The following is a 19,898-nucleotide window of genomic DNA, read 5'->3' on the forward strand; positions in this document are numbered from 1 at the left end:
GACAAAGAGTCCACTTCATCCGAGCAGATGGTTGGGTTACACGGTAGACACCAACTCTGGATGATTCACACGGAGATGTAAAATACTCTTGAACTGTCAAGAATTTTCTTCCGACTATTAGTGTTTTTGAGGTTTCATTTTCATCGGAAGGGATGTTTTCAATTATTACGATTGAAGAAACTTTCAATATACAGCTGTGAACTCGCTTTGAGGTTGACAGTTGACAGTCTTGCTGCATAATCTTCTTGTACTGAGGATTACAGCATCCCTCTAAAAGTGGCCCAGTCTCGTGCAACATGTGTAGTGACATTGTTTTCGGCTATCAATTCTTCTTTCCTCGCTTATACGATTAATGGCCTGTTTTAAAGCGTGATCTGTGTTGGCTAGTTTATTTTTCAAAGTAAAGAGATAGTTCTCGAACTGATAAGCACTAAAAGAATCTAAATTGCTATACTTTGTACAGTCTCTAGCTAAATGGAGTAAGCCATGCACATTATAAGAAATAAGATGTTTGCCATAAAGAATACCAAAGGTTTGCTCGAAATACTTCAATAGCTCTGCAGAAAAATTAAGCATTTCAATGTTTTGCTCGGGCATTGCCATAATACGAATGGCCACATGTAGAGTTCTAAACAATTTATAATGAGCTTAGGAAGTATATTATGCAAAGTTATGATTCCAGAATAAAGCAAAAATTGACGAAACTCGGTAGCTTTAAATTTGTCTAAATCTTTCAATGACCGAGGCTTCCTCACAAATTCTGAACATGTCACAGGGGCTAAAGATTCCAATCGAGGGGATACCTCTAATATCTGATGAAGTCTCAGTTTATAAAGTGAGTTTTTGCCCTCAGCACCCATCCATAATTTCAAAATTTTCTTAACTACTCCTAAAAAAACAAGGTGCATATAATATAATGGGAAGTCATAGACTATATCAATGTTTGTTAATGTTTCCAAAATACTGGTTCCATGGTGGTGACCTGCTTGACCTTTACTTCTAAAATTAGCGTCTGTTCGTAACTCAAACTCAACTAACGGGAAACATAGCCTTTTCCTACGCCTTACGCCTGCCTGAATGCACTTATCGCAGCCATAGTACCCATTGTGACCCTTAACTTTCCTTATAAATGCCCTCGCTGGAGTGTCACATACAAATCCAAATATCTCGACTGATTTTGTTGCACCATTTAAAATAAAACCGTTTTCTACCTCATGGCTTCGGTCACTAATGAAGATAAAAGCTGATCACAGCTGTGAGGTTTGCTCAATCCATGATATAGTCCGATAATAACAGGCTTCGAGTTTGGTATCATTGAGATTGCTCCTAATATTGGCCAAAAATTACTTGTGGTGCTTGTTCCTAATGGTAAACCATCGATGTTAATCAGAATACGTAAAACTGACCTTTGTTGCTTGATCGGGTTCGCGACGGACTACATTATGTATACCCTGTTCTAGTCCTGGGGGATAACTTCCACTATAGATGATCTCGGAGTTTGCAGTAACGTTCGAGAATCACTCGGAAGTTCTTTAAAGCATTTGTGGTTATTTAAAATTTTCAGCAAACCATTCACCGCATTTTTGCTGATTCCAAAGCACGAAGCCCACCTTGATAAGCTTGCTCTCAAGTTATCAGTGTGAGTACCCGTAAGATTTTCAAAACTATCACAGCGTTCATTGTTCGGGAGCACATGATCTTCATCCGTAATAAAATTTTCTCCATGAACTTCATTTTCTGGGTCAGAATCGATCAAGGCAAGATTATTTACATCATCGGCAGTTTCTCCATCCCCAATTTCCTCTTCTATGTCCCCAAGTTGCTCTTCTCCTTCAGTAGAGCCGTTACCATCATCATAACCTCTACCTTCTTTATTGACCTCATTGTATTCAAAGTATGTTTCTTGCATATTTTCATTAGTAACGGAATTAATTAGTCTCACTCGATGACAAGCAGATAGCGTAGAAAGAGGCTTGTACCTTCCTTTAGGCATTCTGCCCTACCACAATACAAATGAAATATTCTAAAGTTTAACGCCTATATCAATATAATTTAGTAAACTATTTTCCTCGAAATATCTAATAATCATAATAATAATAAAAAATAATTCATAAAGGGGAGTAACGGGAAAAAAATCGTCTGTCGCCTACTACGAAGGCCAAAAAATGTAGTGTAGCAGACGACAGACTAATTTCTTCCAGTTAGGGCCGTAACTCCCCTCCGCGAAGGCCGAGATAAGCCTAACTTTAACTTTTCCAAGCTTAAGAACACGTGGCTTATTATAGAGTATTTTACGAAGATTAGATTAGCGGCTATATCTATCTCTATTGAAAACGGAATAGCCCCCAATCTTTAGAGGATACGTATATTTAACAATATTATTAATTATGATTAAAACAGGTCTTAATTTTAGGCAACAAATTCATAGCACGTTACCAAACTACAAAGTACTCAGTACACCGCCCACATTTCCCCTCCAAATCTAAATTAATATGACCAAGATCTTCCACTTAAACGTAAAAGAATGATTAAAAATTATTTTTACCTTTACGTTTCCAAGGCCGTTTATAGTGTTTTTAAAGAAAGAAGATAAGTAACGTTAACGTATACAGCCGTCGTAAAAAACGCGCCTAGCCGCCTACACAATAGAAAATTTATAAAAGCCTTTACACTCTAAAATGGCGTCGAACAATAAGCTCGCGAGTCGCGAACTTTACGAACGGAAATCAGTGATGCGACCGGAGAAATAGCCGCACTCGCGAGACTGCACGCCTGGCCACGCCACTACTTTCTTCCCGTGCAATTTTAACTAACAATTGTTGACCGCCATCTGGGAGATATTTGAATTACGTATATTTTGTTAATTTTAAAAATTAATAAAATTTTAAAAAATAAAATGTTATTAAACACTTAAACTTCTAAAAACCATTTTTGGTATTTAATTTTGTAAAAACAAGCTCAACATTCCCCCCTTCCGTCCATTATGCATAAGAATTCCACCAGTGGTTCTGGCGCTAGTGGCGAAAAAAGTTTTGGATGTTGCAAATATTCCTTGAATTTGGATATTTTAAGGACGTATGGTCAGTAGCCCTATCTTGGAACTCTTTCTCAAGCTCTTTGGAAAGTCAGATTTTTCAGTACCAAATAACTTACTGAAGTTAAAAAGCAGACTATTACAATAGGTTTGAACTATTGCCCATCGATTGCATCCATTTTCAGATTGCTAAGACGCGTACTTTTCCTGCAAAATGGGTTTTAAAAATGGTCGATTTCAGCCCTAACTTGGAACGGTCCGTCCTAAATTGGAATACCCCGAACTAATTTTTAACACCTTAATTTAACTACGAAAATATCTCAGTTTTTGCAACTAAAAATAAGCAAATATAATTTGTTAGCGATGCTACGTACATCTAGCGACCAACGCTTGCCATTTTATACCTGTACATATATTTTAAAGGGCACTGAGTGTCATCTGCTTAAAGCTTCAAAAAATGGGCGCGCTGTCAGTTCATTACGGTTAAACATTGTAAATTAAATGCACTCTAACGGTATTTCGATCAAATAAACCTACACTGTTATGTTTTTGCGGGGTAATTGTGTCGAATCTACATTTTACATCAAGTGAGTCATGATACGGTGTTTGAAACCCAATATCACTCGGCAAAACATGCTAATTCAGCTAAAATTAGCATCACGTTTATGACTAAATCTGGATACTGGGCTAATAATTCCCGTATCTTTTCCGCATCTTAATCTACGCTTACGGGACCAAAATTATTAAAAAGGTAATGAATCAACGCATCTTCTAAGGTCTTTTTTGTTGTCCTTTAGTGAGTAAAACATTAGTTATGGATGTAAAAAGATAGAGTAAATTTCCGTGTTTCGGGGTGTTCCATTTTAGGCAAATGATGACATATTTTCAATTCGAGTTTTCGCAATAATGTTTAGGCCTAACCTGGCGTTTAAAGTGTTTAATTTGAAGAGAAAGATCCGCAGTTTTCAATGGAATCATTTTCGTAAGCCTATGTTTTTCCCATTGGCCCTGAAAGCTTATTTCCTTAGACCCATGGGAGAATTTTCCCTTCATTTTGGAAAAAATAAATTATACAAAATATGAGGTTTTCTAATTTACGCTTGTATCTTCTCTGGGATTTATGATAGAGTCTTGAGGCCGTGTTTTATGGATAGAGGGAAGTTCATTCTTCCACATGAGCCCTTAAAATATTCATTTGAAGCTCTCAAACTTAAGTTATAACGATTTTAAGAAAAGTGTTCCAAATTAGAGCTGTTCCAAATTAGGGCAGCTGACCCTACATGGAAAATGGAAAGTTTTACTTGATATTTGGATATCCTTTGTATATTTTGGAAATAACCGTTTTGGTAGGAAGATTTAGATCTTTTTTGTACATCTATGGGGTCATATGTGTTTGCTGGGTATATACCGTTACTGTAATATTTTCAGAAGCTATTTGATAAAATACAGTTTTACCCGTGAAACTTACAGAAGTGCTATAGGTTTCATAAAATCGCAAGAATCTGTTTTTCAAATTACTGAAAATACTGTAAATTTTAAAAAACATTCTTTCTGTAATTGCTCCTTGTTAAAACTACAGTAAAGTATCTCAGTGTTTATAACAAGCTTATAGCAAAAGGTTGTTAAAATTTAAAAATAAACAATTTAGTATGCAATAAGAGATATCAAAGTAAACAAAAACAATTTAGATTATAACAATTCCATGCCTCTTCTGGGGACTTGTGTGGGAATTTCTAATAGGATAAGGGGGCTTGAAAATAATATCCAAGATCTCAAGATATTCCACAATAATTTTAATGGATTCTGAATTCAAAATAAATTATGTTCGAAAAATTTTAGGTATAAAAAAGCTTAGTATAAAATTAGAAACATGAAAGTTACAACAATTTAGATTATAACCACTCCAGGTAATGCATACTTTATCTGGGAACTTGTGTAGGAATTTCTTGTAGGATAAGAGGACTTGAAAACCATATCCAAGATCTAACTACATTCCACAATATTGGTAATACATTCTGAAATTCAAAATAAATTAAGTTCTGAAACTTCTAAAAGTTAAATACCTTAGTATACCATTAGAAACATCAAAGTTAACAAAAACCATTTAGATTATAACCACTCCAGGTAATACATACTTCATCTGGGGACTTGTGTCGGAATTTCTAACAGGGTTCAAAAAAAACCCGGTTTTTTTTTAAAAAGCCCAGCCCACCGGGTTTTATTGGGTTTCTCTGGGTTTTTTATTTTTAGCAGCTAAGTGCATGGTAGAAATTATCATGCAAACGTAACTGGTAAATAAAAAAGTCTTAAAATGCCTTATAAAATATAATAAATAATATTAAATGGTACTTTTGAAGTGAAAACAACAAATATCTTTAAAATGAAATTATTTTAGCATTCAAATTCATCTAAATTGTTGATCTTAGTGTTGGGTTTTTTTGGCCTGGTTTTTTTAATTCGAACTCTGTCCGAAGAGAATCGAATTCATGATCTCCTGTTTACCAGACAGGCGCTTTAACCACTAAGCCACGGAGCCCTTGTTCCGAAGCGAGATGAATGCTGATATTTCAGTAATTTTACTAAATTAACTGCTTTGCAGTTTTACCCTATTGTTTGCATTAATGCATATCTCAAGCAAATATTGTTTTTAGTTTTTCAAAATTTAATAGCTACGAATAAAATTTCAAGTATCATAACAACGAGGCTCCGACGAGAATCGAATTCATGACCTCCTGTTTCCAAGACAGGCGCTTTAACCACTAAGCCACGGAGCCCTTGTTTCGAAGCGAGATGAATGCTGAATGTTTCAGTAATTTCACTAAATTATCTCGTTTGCAGTTTTACCCTATGTTTTGAATAAATGCATATCTCAAACAACTATTATTTTAGTTTTTCAAATTTTATTAGCTACGAAAACAAGTTCAAGTATCATAACAACGAGGCTGCGACGAGATTCGAAATCATGATCTCCTGTTTGCAAGACAGGCGCTTTAACCACTAAGCCAAAGAGCCCTTGCCTTGAGGCGAAGTGAATGCTGAATATTTCAGTAATTTTACTAAATTAACTCATTTTCAGTTTTACCCTATTGTTTGCATATATGCATATCTCAAGCAACTATTATTTTTAGTTTTTCAAAATTTAATAGCTACGAAAACAAGTTCAAGTATCATAACAACGAGGGTCTGATGAGAATCGAACTTATGATCTCCTGTTTTCAAGACAGCCGCTTTGACCACTAAGCCACGGAAGCCTTGCCTTGAAGCGATATGAATGCTCAATATCATAGTAATTTTACTAAAGTAACTCGTTTTCATTTTTACCCTATTGTTTGAAAATATGCATATCTCAAGCAACAATCATTTTTAGTTTTTCAAAGTTTAATAGCTACGAAAAAAAGTTCAAGTATCATAACAACGAGACTCCGACGACAGGGTTAAAAAAACCTGGTTTTTTTTAAAAAAGGCCCAGCTCACCGGGTTTTATTGGGTTTTTATCTTTAGCAGCTGTGCATGGTAGAAATTGTCATTCAAACGTAACTGGTAAATAAAAAAGTCTTAAAATGCCTTATAAAATATAAAAAATAATATTAAATGGTACTTTTGAAGTGGAAACAGCAAATATCTTTAAAATGAAATTATTTTAGCATTCAAATTCATCAAAATTGTAGATCTTAGTGTTGGTATTTTTAAGTGGGTTTATTAGTGGGTTTTTTATGGTGGGCAAAACCTAATAAAACCCGCGAGTTTTTTTGGGCTGGGTTTTTTAATTCGAATCCTGATTTCTAATAGGGTAATGGGACTTGAAAATAATATCCAAGATCTCATGATATTCCACAATATTGGTAATAGATCCTGCTATTTCAAATGAATTATGATCGAAAAATTTAGGTTGTCTACAAAACTTAATGTAGTTCTTTACAACAAGCTTATAAAGAAAAGGTTGTTAAAGTTTAAAAATAAGCAATTTATTATGCAACAACAGATATCAAAGTAAACAGAAACAATTTTGATTATAACCACTCCAGGTATTACATGCTTCTTCTGGGGACTTGTGTCGGAATTTCTAATAAGGTTAGAGGACTTCAAAACAATATCCAAGATTTAAACATATTCTACAATATTGCTAATAGATTATTAAATTTCAAAATAACTTATGTTCGAAAAATTTAGGTAGTCTACAAAACGAAACGTAGTTCTTTACGTAAATCACCTCGTAATGGTGACTGAACCAGATTCTCTAACATTATACGCGGACGATACTTGCCACTTAAACGGGGATTCAAATGTTAATCAATTTATACAAAAACTAACAGTGCTAAATAATACCGATCGCTGGCTAACGGACAACTTTTTAGAACTAAACTTGGAAAAAACAGTCTTTATGATCTTTACAAGCTTAAATAAACCCCGACTATATCAAAATAAAGTTATGATCGGAAATAAACCATTAAAAGAGGTACAAACGTACAAATACTTGGGATTATTGTTTGACCCGCATTTGAAGTGAAACGACCATGTAGCGAAAAATGTAGCATATAGTGTAGTCAGAACAGAAATATTATTATTATTATTATTATTATTATTATATATATACTTTAATGCACTGAATATAACATCCCATTTTACAAAGATATGTATTGCACTTTCTTCCCCACTACATATGCGAAATGCGTGTGCGTAGTGGGGGACATGAGACAAAATTTAATTTAATTTAATTTGCGTAGATCAATACAGATTATGTTAGTTCTTATGATTATTATTTTTATTTTTATTTTTTTTTCCAATACATAGACATTTTTCTTTTATTTGCTTGTTTTAGTTTAAATTTAAATAATTCTCTAGCTCGCGGTATTGTTCGATTATCCATTTGTTTAAGGAAATTTTAAATCTTTGAGAGTTATCTTCAATTTTTAATTTTAGTGGTAATATGTTAAAAAACTTATATCCTAGATAAGTAGCTTGTTTTTGCGTCTTTGCTTTATATATTCGCGGTAACTGAAAGTTCATAACATATGGCATCCTAACATTTCTGGTACTTTGCAGTAAGAAGTTATCTATCTTTCTATATTTATGGATATTCATAATTATTGATCTAATAAACAATTGTCTCAAGGATAGTACTCTGAAACTCTGGTAAGCAGTGATATTGGAAAATCGGTAGGACTTATTGATACACGTTTTAATAATGCGGTTTTGTAATGTAATAAGTGGGTTTAAAATATTTTTAGTTGCACAGCCCCAATTTATAATTCCATATAACATGGAGGATTGTAAGAGGGCGAAATATATTGTTCGTATAATCTGTCTACTAAAAATGATCCGTAAAGCTCTAAAGCTATACAAAAGATGTCGCAGATTTCTACACATATTATTTATATGTATGTCCCATTTAAGTTCTTGGTCCATAATAATACCAAGATATTTTATATTATTTACATTTTCAATTTCGCTACAATTGAGGCATGAGATAGCACCATCATTAATACAGTACTTATTGTTATCATGTAGGATAAGCTTTTCATTATCGCATCCGCTATCGTCTCTCTTCGGTTGCAACCCAAATTTTATAAATTTAGTCTTATTAATATTTAAACTAAGTAGATTTATCCTTAGCCAAGTGTATACGGAAGCCAATCATTTTTTTGCTTTTTTATATACATCTTCCCATGTATTTGCAATGTATAAGAGGGCGGTATCGTCTGCAAATGCATTCAATGTGTCCGAGAATCTCAGTTCACATAATTGATTGATATATATGAGGAATAGTATATAATAGGAATAATGTACCTTGCGGTACTCCGCAAGTGATGACTTCAGGTTTGCTTACTTAGTTATTGATTTTGACATAAGAAGACCTATTTGATATATAATCTGAGAACCATTTAAGTACAAATCCACGGACACCTATCTTGGACAGTTTATCAAGTAGAATTCTATGACTTATGGTGTCGAAAGCTTTAGCCAAATCTAAGAAAATAGCTATAACTTTTTTGTCTCTATCTAATGAATGGTGTATAGTTTTAGTCAGGTTGTATAGAGCATCATCTGTACTTTTCCCTGATTGAAAGCCGTATTGGTTCTCTGAAATAATTCTATGTTTCTCTAAGAAACCAAACAATCTCTTTTTCATTGCTTTTTCGAAGATCTTTGATAAATGGCTTAGAACCGAGATTGGTCTATAATTCGACATGCTAATTTTATCACCTGCTTTAAACACAGGATTGATTAAAGCTCTCTTCAAAACCTCCGGAAAAGTACCTGATATGAAACTTAGATTTATTACATACGCTAGTGGTAATGCTATAAGGGTTTGGATTGATTTTAATGACATAATATCAATTTTATCAATACCAGGCGAGGAATTTTTAAGATGCTTGATATAGCTTAGTACTTCACCTTCGCTAACAGGCTCGAGATATAAACTTTTCTCGTTCACATTTTTTATCTGAAATATTCTGTCATAATCCTTAGGAACTTCAATATTCTTGGCCATATTATTACCTATCTCTGAAAAGAATTTATTAAATGCAGATGCTATCTCACGGGGTTTTGTAACTAGATTATTTCCAACTTTAAGGCTAATTGTATCACTCGACTCCTTCGATTTTTTCAAGGAGCCTATTTCTCTGATAATGTGCCACATTTTTACAGGGTTGTTTTTCACAGAATCTACTTTATTCTTATAATAATTTTCTTTGGTAAGACGGAGGAGAGACGATAGCTTATGCCTATTTGATTTGTAATAATTTTTGAGGTTTAAATTTAAGGGCTCCTTATTTAATCTGCGTTTTAGTTTATCTCTTTTTCGTATACTAGTTATGAGTCCAATGGTAATCCATGGTTTTATAGGTTGTTGTTTTTTTTTTAACTTAATAACAGGCTTTGTGGTTTTAGCTAAGCTAATATAAAAGTGCAGTGTATCAACAAAATTTTGAGTTGCTAAATTAGGATTATTTACATTCAAGACATTATACCATTTTTCAAAGCTTGCTAGGGTTTTCAATTTATCATAATTAATGTGTCCGTTGTTTACTTCGTCATTTTCTCCTGAACCAATAGTGACATTCTTTTCTGAATGTAGGTTAAGTAGGACAACACGATGGTCCGTTATATGCGTATCAAATATGACACTAAAAGTCAATTTCTTTTTTAAAGGGCATGGCTTAGATTTAACAAAATAATGATCTAGACACGAACCACCATTAGCCGTAGTCCTTGTAATATTTGTAACAAACGACAAAAAACCATTTGAAGCCAGTAAATCGCAGTATTCTTCATTTATAGAGCCAGGTAAAACATCCAATATGTCAATATTAGTGTCACCCATCAACACACAGTTCTTTATATTATGATCCCAACTCCGTATTTCAAGCTCTAAGTCTCGTAAAAAACTATCGGTTTCAGAATTTGGTGATCTGTAGATCACAAGTATTCTTGATTCTACATGATCGGGTATATTTCTATTTAATAAGTCCACTTTCACACAATTTGCCGGTCCTAAGGTCACTTCAATGTGGTGAAAATCTATACCGTTCCGTATATAGACTACTATACCATCGCTTCTATTTGAGAATTTCGTACTTTGAATAACTTGGTATCCTTCAAGTTTAAACATTTCAATTTTTACATTTTTTAGCCAGCATTCGGTCAAGACAATAAAGTCGATTTCAAATTTAAAGGCAATTATGAGAACACAAAGTTCATCAAAATTTTTGTATATGCTTCTAATATTTATTTGCAAGAATTTTGTACCTTTAGCAGTCATAATGTTATTGCATAAATCTATTTCAGTTATAATAGGTTGTATAAATTTATCTGTATTTGAAATTGAGGGAATAAGTTGTGTTAACATAAGTGGTTTTAATAATATATAATTAGGTTATTATTTAATGTAGGTCATTTTGGTTTTTTATTCGGACGGCTTTGGAATTTTCGTCTTTTTTAATAAAAATCTCGCCTGAATTAATCCAAACATATTTAAAGTTATTTTTTTGAGCATAAGCCTTCGTATCATAAAGTAGTTTTCTATTGTAGCCTGTTAATTGTTCATTTATGTAGATAGGATCTTTAGGCAAGTTTTTTACTATATTTTTAGCGTAAATTCCCGTTTTCCGCTTTTCTTTAAACGCTTTAATCCAATTTCTTTGTACTTTTTCATTTATAAATTTAATTTTTATTTTACTAGGTTTAATTTTATTTGCACTGATTTTAATTTCAGGTAGTCTATAACGGTCTATTATTTCCTTTGGGTTATATTTGACCTCTATAAATTCACCTATTAACTTTACAATAGTAGCAATATCTTCATTTTTTGTTTGATTAACTCCAATAATTTCTACGTTAGATTTAATTTGATTTTGATCCAGGGTGTTAATTTTAGTTTCCATCATAGCTATTTTTTGTTCCAAGGTTGTATTCTTTATCTTAAGGTCGGCTGTTTCTTGGCCGATTTTATCTAGGTTTTGCTTAAAATTTCCGATATCTTGTGAGAAATCGTCAATTTTATCGCAACAAAAGCTCACGGCTGCTTCAAAATCACTCAGTTTCTTTTCAATTGGTTCTAGTCTATTTAGCTTTACTGATATTTCACTAATCTTCTCTAGTAAAATTGAGAGGGTTGGCTCACCAGTCTTTTCCTTTGGTTGTACGATTTCTTGGTCTCTTATGTCCGCCGATGCGAACTCGTTTTTACAAGGCTGGCAGATCCACGTATTTTTTTTACTCCCAAGCTTTCGCAGGTTCTCTTCCGTTTTAATTGATGTACACCGGACATGAAATAATGCTTCGCATTTCCCTTTACATTGTATTGTTTCTTTAGGATCATTTAAAAGAATCTCACAATTGCTGCAGATTGCCATGTTGAACCCGGTTAAGACAGCGGTATATCGTTATCAAGCCAGTTCTTATCTATGTATTGCGTTGTTGATTAGATAAGTTTTATCGGAGCTAAATTTCATGCGACTGCTCTACGCGATATCTCGAGGTATCTTTAGAAAAAAACCAGAACTCAATTATACTATTCTTTTATCTACCCTTATCTCACGTACTGCCTCGAGATATGGGGAAACACTTCCAAACATAACTTAAACCGCCTAATGCTACTGCAAAAAAGAGCCCTACGAATAGTTGACAAGCAAACCAACCTAGCCCATCTTCGGATCCATTAAAATAATGAATATCTATAAGTTATATGATTATACTTGCTTAATCCTGGTTTTGAAGACATTACGCTCGACAACATACAACCTCTTTAACATAAGAAAACTTTCCTTCTATTTCATACGCAAACCCTATGTCTTGGAATTACCATACGCACGCACAGAGATCAAATACAATTCTATCTTCAACAAAACTGTTAAAATTCTAGGAGAGTGGTAGCTCTCTTAGATAAGACCTCATACTGCTCTTAATGTACAAGGAGGGTTTTTTGTTTGGATGTAGTTTTTTTTGTATTGTATTAATTGTTTTGAAAAACATCCACTGAACTAAAATTTGGACCCTTAATATGTGGTTCAAATTTCAAAGAGATCCCTTCATTAGTTTTTTTATAGAAAATAAAGTTGCTAAAGGTGGTTTTCATTTCCATAAAAAAATTCAGTCATTTTGGTAAAAAAAGGGAAATTTTCCCATAGGAATAACATGGGAAATGTTTCCAGTGATGGCCAAAGCTACTCGACCATTTTTTGAAGACTATTTATTCGATAGGTCTGAAAACGGTTTTAAATGAAAGGTATAACACTTTTTTGGTGCCTTCCGAAGTTTCATTGAAATCAATTAATATTAAGTATTACTTTTTGTACTTTTAAGCACATTCTTAAACTTACGACCTTTTATTCTGTTGGACTTAAGTGGTTTAATCCTAGCTAAAATCATAGAGAAACGTACTGTTGGACTTACGCTGTTTTACCGCTAATAGAGCGACTGAGGGAAGATTTTTGTTTAGACAACGCGTGTGGCTATGTCGAGCTTAAGGCGAATTTTTTAACTTTTCACATAAAAGAAGGGGTTAATTCGTCCTCATTTTATTTTAATTTCGTAAGTTAAACCTATTATAATTTAATACAAAAGAATTTAAATTTAGGATTTAGCCGATAATTTTTAAATTCACTGATTTCACTAAGCGTCGGTCAAAATTTAAATACAGCTGATTGTATGTAGAGACTAGAGACCAATTGGCCGTGTAGCGTACGTTTTAAGGTGTTTCACCTGGTGCCATCGGCCAACGATGGCCGCTAATTAGGTAATTTGTTTAAATTAAATCAATTTTTGTTGTTTAAAGTAGATCAATGCAAAATACGCACAAGGGTTAGTTCCCTGGTTTCTCGACTGTTGCCACCAGCCAATAGTTACCGCTACGAAGATACGTTTTTTACTGGTAAAATAAATGATAGATTCAATCACACTATCACTAAACCCTGTCACAAAATCATACAATATTTTTAAATGACGCTTTTCCAATAATTCTTATAGGTTAACAATTTAAATTTTAATTATTTAGTGCTTATTCTAACATAACCTGAAAACAGTAAACAATGGCCATTTTTCCAACGATAACTGTGCAGATTATATTTGGTGCCACCGATAACCACTATGCAGATCATTTTATTGGTTTAAATTAATGGTAATATAATTGAATAATTAAATCACACGATCACTAAACCCTGTCAACAAACCAACCAATGTTATTATCCCGGCTCTTGCAATCATTTTTATTAGGTAACAGTTGCGTTTTTAATTACTATTTATAACCGCTATTTAGAATAAACCTTTTTGTTTAAATTAGATACATTTTTGACGTTTAAAGTAGATTAATTCAAACTACGCAGAATGGTTCATTCCCTGGTTTCTAGACTGGTGCCAGCAGCCAACGGTTACCGCTACGAAGATATGTTTTTTGCTGGTAAAATAAATGATAGATTCAATCACACTACCATTAATCCCTGTCTCCAAATCAATATTTTTAATTCAGCCTCTTCCAAGCGCAAAATTACAAATTAAGGCGATGTACAGTGTGTTAATTAATTAATATAAATTTTGGATAAATATGTAACTCACTATCATTATAAAATTTCTGAAGAGAGGAAAAAAGGTTGAAATTGATTTTTTTAAATTTAAAAAACAAATTTGGCTCAGAAAAAACCCCAGCGGCAGAAGCCTGTCTTATAAAATGTTAACAAGATGATTCGTTCAAGAATGTCTAGAATTAAGTCGCATAGAAGTAATAAATATTTCACCTATGTCAGCTGACTTGGCCAGGCAGGGCATAGTCCACTCGATCCATGCTCAAGGATAGGGTTTCATTAAAGGGAGCCAGACAAACTCTTTTGCATAGGAGTAGCAGCCATTTCTCTACTTAGAGGCATGATAGAATGGTGTGAAAAGAGTGCCTGCGCGGAGTGCGCGAGTCTTTCTCTGCCCTCTTATTGTCGGAAACGATGAACCGCGGTGCGTTTGTTTTCCTGTAATTAATTAGTTTCATTAGCGACGACTAAAATTTGTTAGTTTTTAAATATTCATTGAAAATACTGAGAGGGGGGTATGGAGTCCATGGACATCTGATTGTAATCAAGTACTACTAAGAACTTATGGTATATCACCTTAATGATTTATGAAACCTCTAATACTACGTTAGCAAATAATAGGTAAAAAATAAAAATATGCCACTCTAACCACACCTAGCTAATTCGAAAGAATTTTCGTGACTTGTTTACGTTTCGAAACAAAGCGGGGCAAAAGTCGAACAAATACCTCCACCATGGTTTTTTAGGCACACGTGTATAAATTATTGATAGAGATAAGTTTTTAAACGAGTCTTTCGTGTCATACTTAGAGTATGATAAAGGGAAGGCTTTCACTGGGGTATTGGTTCGTATAATTTAGTACTAGGGTGCGATTATAGGCAGACATAAACTTTAATTTTAGATGCTCAATGTATGGTATTAAGCTTTGTCCACATTGAACTCGCGCTTGCGTGTTCGCGCCTTCGTCTATTCGCATCTTCGCAACAGATCACGAAAAACATTTGTACTTCTGTTCAGATACACGCAAAAATTTTGCTTTTCGCATTCTGAGAGCCAATAAAGTTTGAGCAATCATTGCGCCATCTGCCCTTCTCCATCGACGTTGTCCAAAGAGAAAAACGAAACTAATCGCCCCAGCCTTCCTCTCGTCTGTGATTGGTGCTTTTCTCGCGAAGGCACGAAATTCTTGGCTTAGTCGCAAGAAATTTGTATCTTCGCGAGGCGAGGACGCAAAGTAGCGAAAACCCAATGTGAACAGTAGCGCGATCCTGCAAACACACAACGCGAAGATGCGAACTCGCAAAATGTGTCAGTCTGGACAGGCCTTTACGGAAAAAACTGAGAATGACAAAGCTAAATGAGAACCAAACGGGATGGAGAGGTTTAGGCTAAGAAGAAGAGTAAAAATTGCATCAAGTCTAACGCCCGACATTTTACCCTGATACTTGCTAAAGTTAATATAAAGAACCGAGGGCAATTCCAGTTAGGGTAACTATTGGATTAACACGGACATGTTGCTAGCTAGACTCAACTAATAGCCAAGAATAAACTCAACCGGTCACCATTAAAACAATGATAACCTAATAAATCTAGCAGTAAAATATACGACCGTGGCAATTCTAGTGGCTTTACATTTGGATATGACTCGCGTATTTGGGGATGAAATTAACGCTTAGATAATAAACCCTACTCACGCAATACCAGTTTCAGAAGGATTCAGATGACTCGATCAGCTCCATTCCCCAGAAAATCCAACGTTGACCACGGGCACTCACCTATGCTGACGCGTACTTAAATCGGAAATCTGGTTAACCAAAAACGGGCCAAGTTCAAGGGCCGTATTCTGCAGAAAAAGTATGCTCCTCCCCCGGACTTAAGCTCGCTGATTGGTCGGTCAGGATCGAACTTAGGGCTTTTCATTGGCGGTGGCGGTTTTGGGGCAAATCTCACTTAAGACTTGTGATAGGTTGAAATTTTCGAGCAGACGACATTGACACGTGTCAAAATATACACCAAATTCAAAGTAGTAATTTTAGAACTCGGCAAACCGTTCAGCACCATGAATCGGTTAATTGACCGGTTTTTTTGCTTTCTTTTTTCACCGGAACTTAGCAGACTACACTTCGTCGTTGCTAATGGCGGTAATGGCAGGTAATGGATTATATTGTTCTTGGTGTTGTTGACTTTAGAAAGAAAGACAACTAAATTATTGTTTTAAATACTGTTAGTTTACAAAATATAAGGGTTTGCGTTGTTATAATTTAAAAAATATGCCTTTGTTTTGTGGGAAAATAAAGTCGAACTCTGCCCGAAGTCGAAAAGGATTAACACCGAGGCTTATGACGAAGAAACTCCTCTGTAGACTGTAGTAAGTAGTAAAGAAAGATTTTATCGTTTCTGTTATTGACTTATTGTTTGGTTCTGTAAGATAAGTTTCAAGCAACAGAGGCACGCTAGTAAATGATTGGAACATGAAATGAGGCACCATCCCATAGCGAAGGTATTTCGTCATTCATTGGCCATGACCAACATAATTGTGTTTTGATACAAATATGATTGCCTAATCCTTATGGGTCATGAAAGCCTGATTCGTTATACTTATAATATATATTCCATGACTGTCACAGCCATCTTCCCTGGCCCTTGGCATCATGAACTGTACCTATTTTATAATCAAAGCACCAACAGCGAAAGAAATACTTCTACCTTTTATTAAGCAACTATTGCATTAATGTTCAACTGGTAAATAATGTTGCACACATGTCCAACAAATAGAAATATTCATATGCTTTTCTTTTTTTATAGATTTGTGGTTATGACGTGTTTGACATGAACTCGAATGGGAACTTTTTTGACCTCTATAGTAGGAATTTCTCTTCATTTTCTTCTGTTACCAACAGGTTTATTTTAGCAAATTAAAGATAGCAATATAGGGACAATGTACTTTAATAACTTCATTCACTGTCAAAACACCACACAGCAGAGGAAGGATAACTGGATAAAACATCAGGGAACACAGATAGGTTAATGATGTCAATGAGGAAGATTGTTGTTTGGAAGAGATCAAGAAGATAGTGACCATCTTGAAAGGCGATATATGAAAGAAGACTGCTTCGACAATGGAGAGCGGTAAAACTGGAGGCCGAACCAGTTACGTCCATGAACTCGTAAAATGTACCTTTATTCCCAGTTTTGAACTTGACATTTGTCAGTATGCCGTAAATTGTTAGCTATCTTATACTCGAATTCGGATATTCTCCAGCAATGTATGTAAATATGTAGTTGGTAAATGTCCCACTTTTATGGAACTGTTGGAGAAATAATAATGAAACACAATAATATGTTGACTCCCTATTTCCTACCCATTCAAATGTTGCAGTTTTATTGTCTTAATTCATTTTTGCGTGGCGACTGCCAATACTTTCAATTGGACGATATACTGACGGAGAATCCCAGACACTCCGTACTAACGTATTCCTTACACTACGCCAGATGCCTCGCGTTAAAGGAGTCATTTTTCTTTCGGTCTGTACAGTTATGGAATAATCTTCCCGTATGTCTTAGGGAAATAGCAAACGATCTTTCTCTACCCGTATTTAAGACTAATATCTCGAAATTTTTCTTGGACACTTGGCTCTCTAAAAATTGTTACACTTCCTTTATATTTTTGTATACTTGATATTTATTGTTTTCTATATTTGTATTGTACGTCCAGGTAACCTTAAATAGGCTCTTCTGCCTCTGTGGTTGCCAGTAACTTTGGGTGCGAAATAAATAATAATAATAATTTAATAAATACATAGGGGTGCTCAAACATTAAAGACGGATCACTTAGATAAAAAATAGCCAATGTGAGATAGAATCACCAATTGGCTTACTAGTTCCTATAGTGGCACATTTTTTAATTGTGATTTAACAATAAAGGGGTAGTAGCGAATAAATCAATAACTAAAGTTTCAATTGAAACACGTACGTTTTTAGAATAGAATGTGCAAAATGAAGGTCATTTTAAATATTTTGTTTCAGTAATGCTTCGTGACTTGTTGAAATGTGCAATTGAAAACTACAAATATGGGGAATCTACTTTTAAAACTGCAACAAAGATGATCAATAAAAGCCTTTTTTCCATATATAGGATTTTAGGTTCGATACATGATTTCCATTGGTCCTATATTAATACAATCTTATAATGATAATACATAAACAACAATGCTCAAGAACATATGCACATGAATGCCAGTTCCTTCATCCAAATACCATTCCAACAGACTCATACATTTGCCTACATCAGATAATAATACCATAGATGTGCATTTAGTGGCCGTCTAATAAAATGGTCTTATAGACATTGAAAATAAGAAACTAATTTACATCGAGAATCCTATGTGATATAAAGTCAAAATAAACTCAAGTTTTATTTAAATAATGTTGCTATACTGTTTTTAGTAACAGTTCATCATTCAGTCTCGACATTGGTTCCTCTCCATTACTTATTTTCCTATAATTGATTCTTTATTACCATAATAATAATTAGTTAAGTTTGATTTGTTTATCTAATCCAAACCTTTAAAGAGCTCACCTCTTATTTGTATAGGCGCAAATCACATACTCGTTGGTAGTTTATACTTGCAACAACTATGCCAGCCTTCTCTTTAAAGGGATACCTAGAGTAAAGCATGCTCAACTAATAAAAGTGTTAATACCTTAATATGCAAGTTGATTACAACACTTCAATTTTGGCAGATATCCTTAGAGGAAGTGCCCACCCTAGATAATTTTCCATTGCCATTGCCAGTGTCAATGATAGAAATGTCATTACCACAAATCTATAATAAAAGAAAAGCATATGAATATTTCTATTTGTTAGACATGTGTGCAACATTATTTACCAGTTGAACATTAATGTAATAGTTGCTTAATAAAAGGTAGAAGTATTTCTTTCGCTGTTGGTGCTTTGATTATAAAATAGGTACAGTTCATGATGCCAAGGGCCAGGGAAGATGGCTGTGACAGTCATGGAATATATATTATAAGTATAACGAATCAGGCTTTCATGACCCATAAGGATTAGGCAATCATATTTGTATCAAAACACAATTATCTTGGTCATGGCCAATGAATGACGAAATACCTTCGCTATGGGATGGTGCCTCATTTCATGTTCCAATCATTTACTAGCGTGCCTCTGTTGCTTGAAACTTATCTTACAGAACCAAACAATAAGTCAATAACAGAAACGATAAAATCTTTCTTTACTACTTACTACAGTCTACAGAGGAGTTTCTTCGTCATAAGCCTCGGTGTTAATCCTTTTCGACTTCGGGCAGAGTTCGACTTTATTTTCCCACAAAACAAAGGCATATTTTTTAAATTATAACAATGCAAACCCTTATATTTTGTAAACTAACAGTATTTAAAACAATAATTTAGTTGTCTTTCTTTCTAAAGTCAACAACACCAAGAACAATATAATCCATTACCTGCCATTACCGCCATTAGCAACGACGAAGTGTAGTCTGCTAAGTTCCGGTGAAAAAAGAAAGCAAAAAAACCGGTCAATTAACCGATTCATGGTGCTGAACGGTTTGCCGAGTTCTAAAATTACTACTTTGAATTTGGTGTATATTTTGACACGTGTCAATGTCGTCTGCTCGAAAATTTCAACCTATCACAAGTCTTAAGTGAGATTTGCCCCAAAACCGCCACCGCCAATGAAAAGCCCTAAGTTCGATCCTGACCGACCAATCAGCGAGCTTAAGTCCGGGGGAGGAGCATACTTTTTCTGCAGAATACGGCCCCAAGTCAAACACGGATTAAACAGTGTCCAAATCCGACGAGAGTTC

General features: G+C 34.3%; 1 protein-coding gene, 2 long non-coding RNA genes and 1 other non-coding gene across 4 annotated transcripts in view; 1 reads left to right on the top strand and 3 right to left on the bottom strand.

Annotated features, from left to right (window-relative positions):
• Positions 1 to 1,517: 1,517 nt before the first annotated feature.
• Positions 1,518 to 10,799, bottom strand: LOC149685895 (uncharacterized). The gene is made up of 5 exons (XM_089871071.1): positions 9,322 to 10,799; positions 8,925 to 9,210; positions 8,471 to 8,578; positions 1,611 to 1,999; positions 1,518 to 1,530 (listed from the first exon to the last, which is right to left on the bottom strand). The coding sequence occupies exons 1-5, from the start codon at positions 10,797 to 10,799 to the stop codon at positions 1,518 to 1,520; spliced, it is 2,274 nt and encodes a 757-aa protein (XP_089727197.1).
• Positions 5,736 to 5,808, bottom strand: TRNAP-UGG (transfer RNA proline (anticodon UGG)). Its single transcript has one exon. It is a non-coding gene; the product is annotated as a tRNA-Pro (tRNA).
• A 5,105-nt stretch (positions 10,800 to 15,904) lies between the features above and the next one.
• LOC149685897 (uncharacterized) lies at positions 15,905 to 17,338 on the top strand. Its single transcript, XR_016384092.1, has 7 exons — positions 15,905 to 16,078; positions 16,168 to 16,206; positions 16,284 to 16,423; positions 16,484 to 16,555; positions 16,735 to 16,797; positions 16,861 to 16,955; positions 17,036 to 17,338. It is a non-coding gene; the product is annotated as an uncharacterized LOC149685897 (long non-coding RNA).
• Positions 17,339 to 18,488: 1,150 nt separating this feature from the next.
• The window catches only part of LOC149685898 (uncharacterized), a 59,543-nt gene continuing 58,133 nt past the window's right edge, over positions 18,489 to 19,898 (bottom strand). Inside the window, exons 2-3 of the long non-coding RNA XR_016384093.1 lie at positions 18,759 to 18,881; positions 18,489 to 18,705 (exon numbers count right to left, since the gene is read on the bottom strand). This is a non-coding gene — a long non-coding RNA (uncharacterized LOC149685898). The remainder of the gene's footprint in view (positions 18,706 to 18,758; positions 18,882 to 19,898) is intronic.

This window comes from Phalangium opilio, unplaced genomic scaffold (genome assembly GCF_054372755.1).
Source record: "Phalangium opilio isolate 3A_F unplaced genomic scaffold, DU_Popi_V2 ptg000032l_1, whole genome shotgun sequence".
Taxonomy (NCBI): Eukaryota; Metazoa; Arthropoda; class Arachnida; order Opiliones; family Phalangiidae; genus Phalangium; species Phalangium opilio.

Excerpts from the sequence above, each read along its gene's own strand:
- LOC149685895 (XM_089871071.1), bottom strand. The coding sequence starts at position 10,799 with ATGACTGCTAAAGGTACAAAATTCTTGCAAATAAATATTAGAAGCATA. Across the intron at positions 9,211-9,321 it reads CTTATAGCATTACCACTAGC|ACCAATCTCGGTTCTAAGCC; the intron begins GTATGTAATAAA and ends GTCGAATTATAG. Across the intron at positions 8,579-8,924 it reads AGATAGGTGTCCGTGGATTT|AGAGACGATAGCGGATGCGA; the intron begins GTACTTAAATGG and ends TTGCAACCGAAG.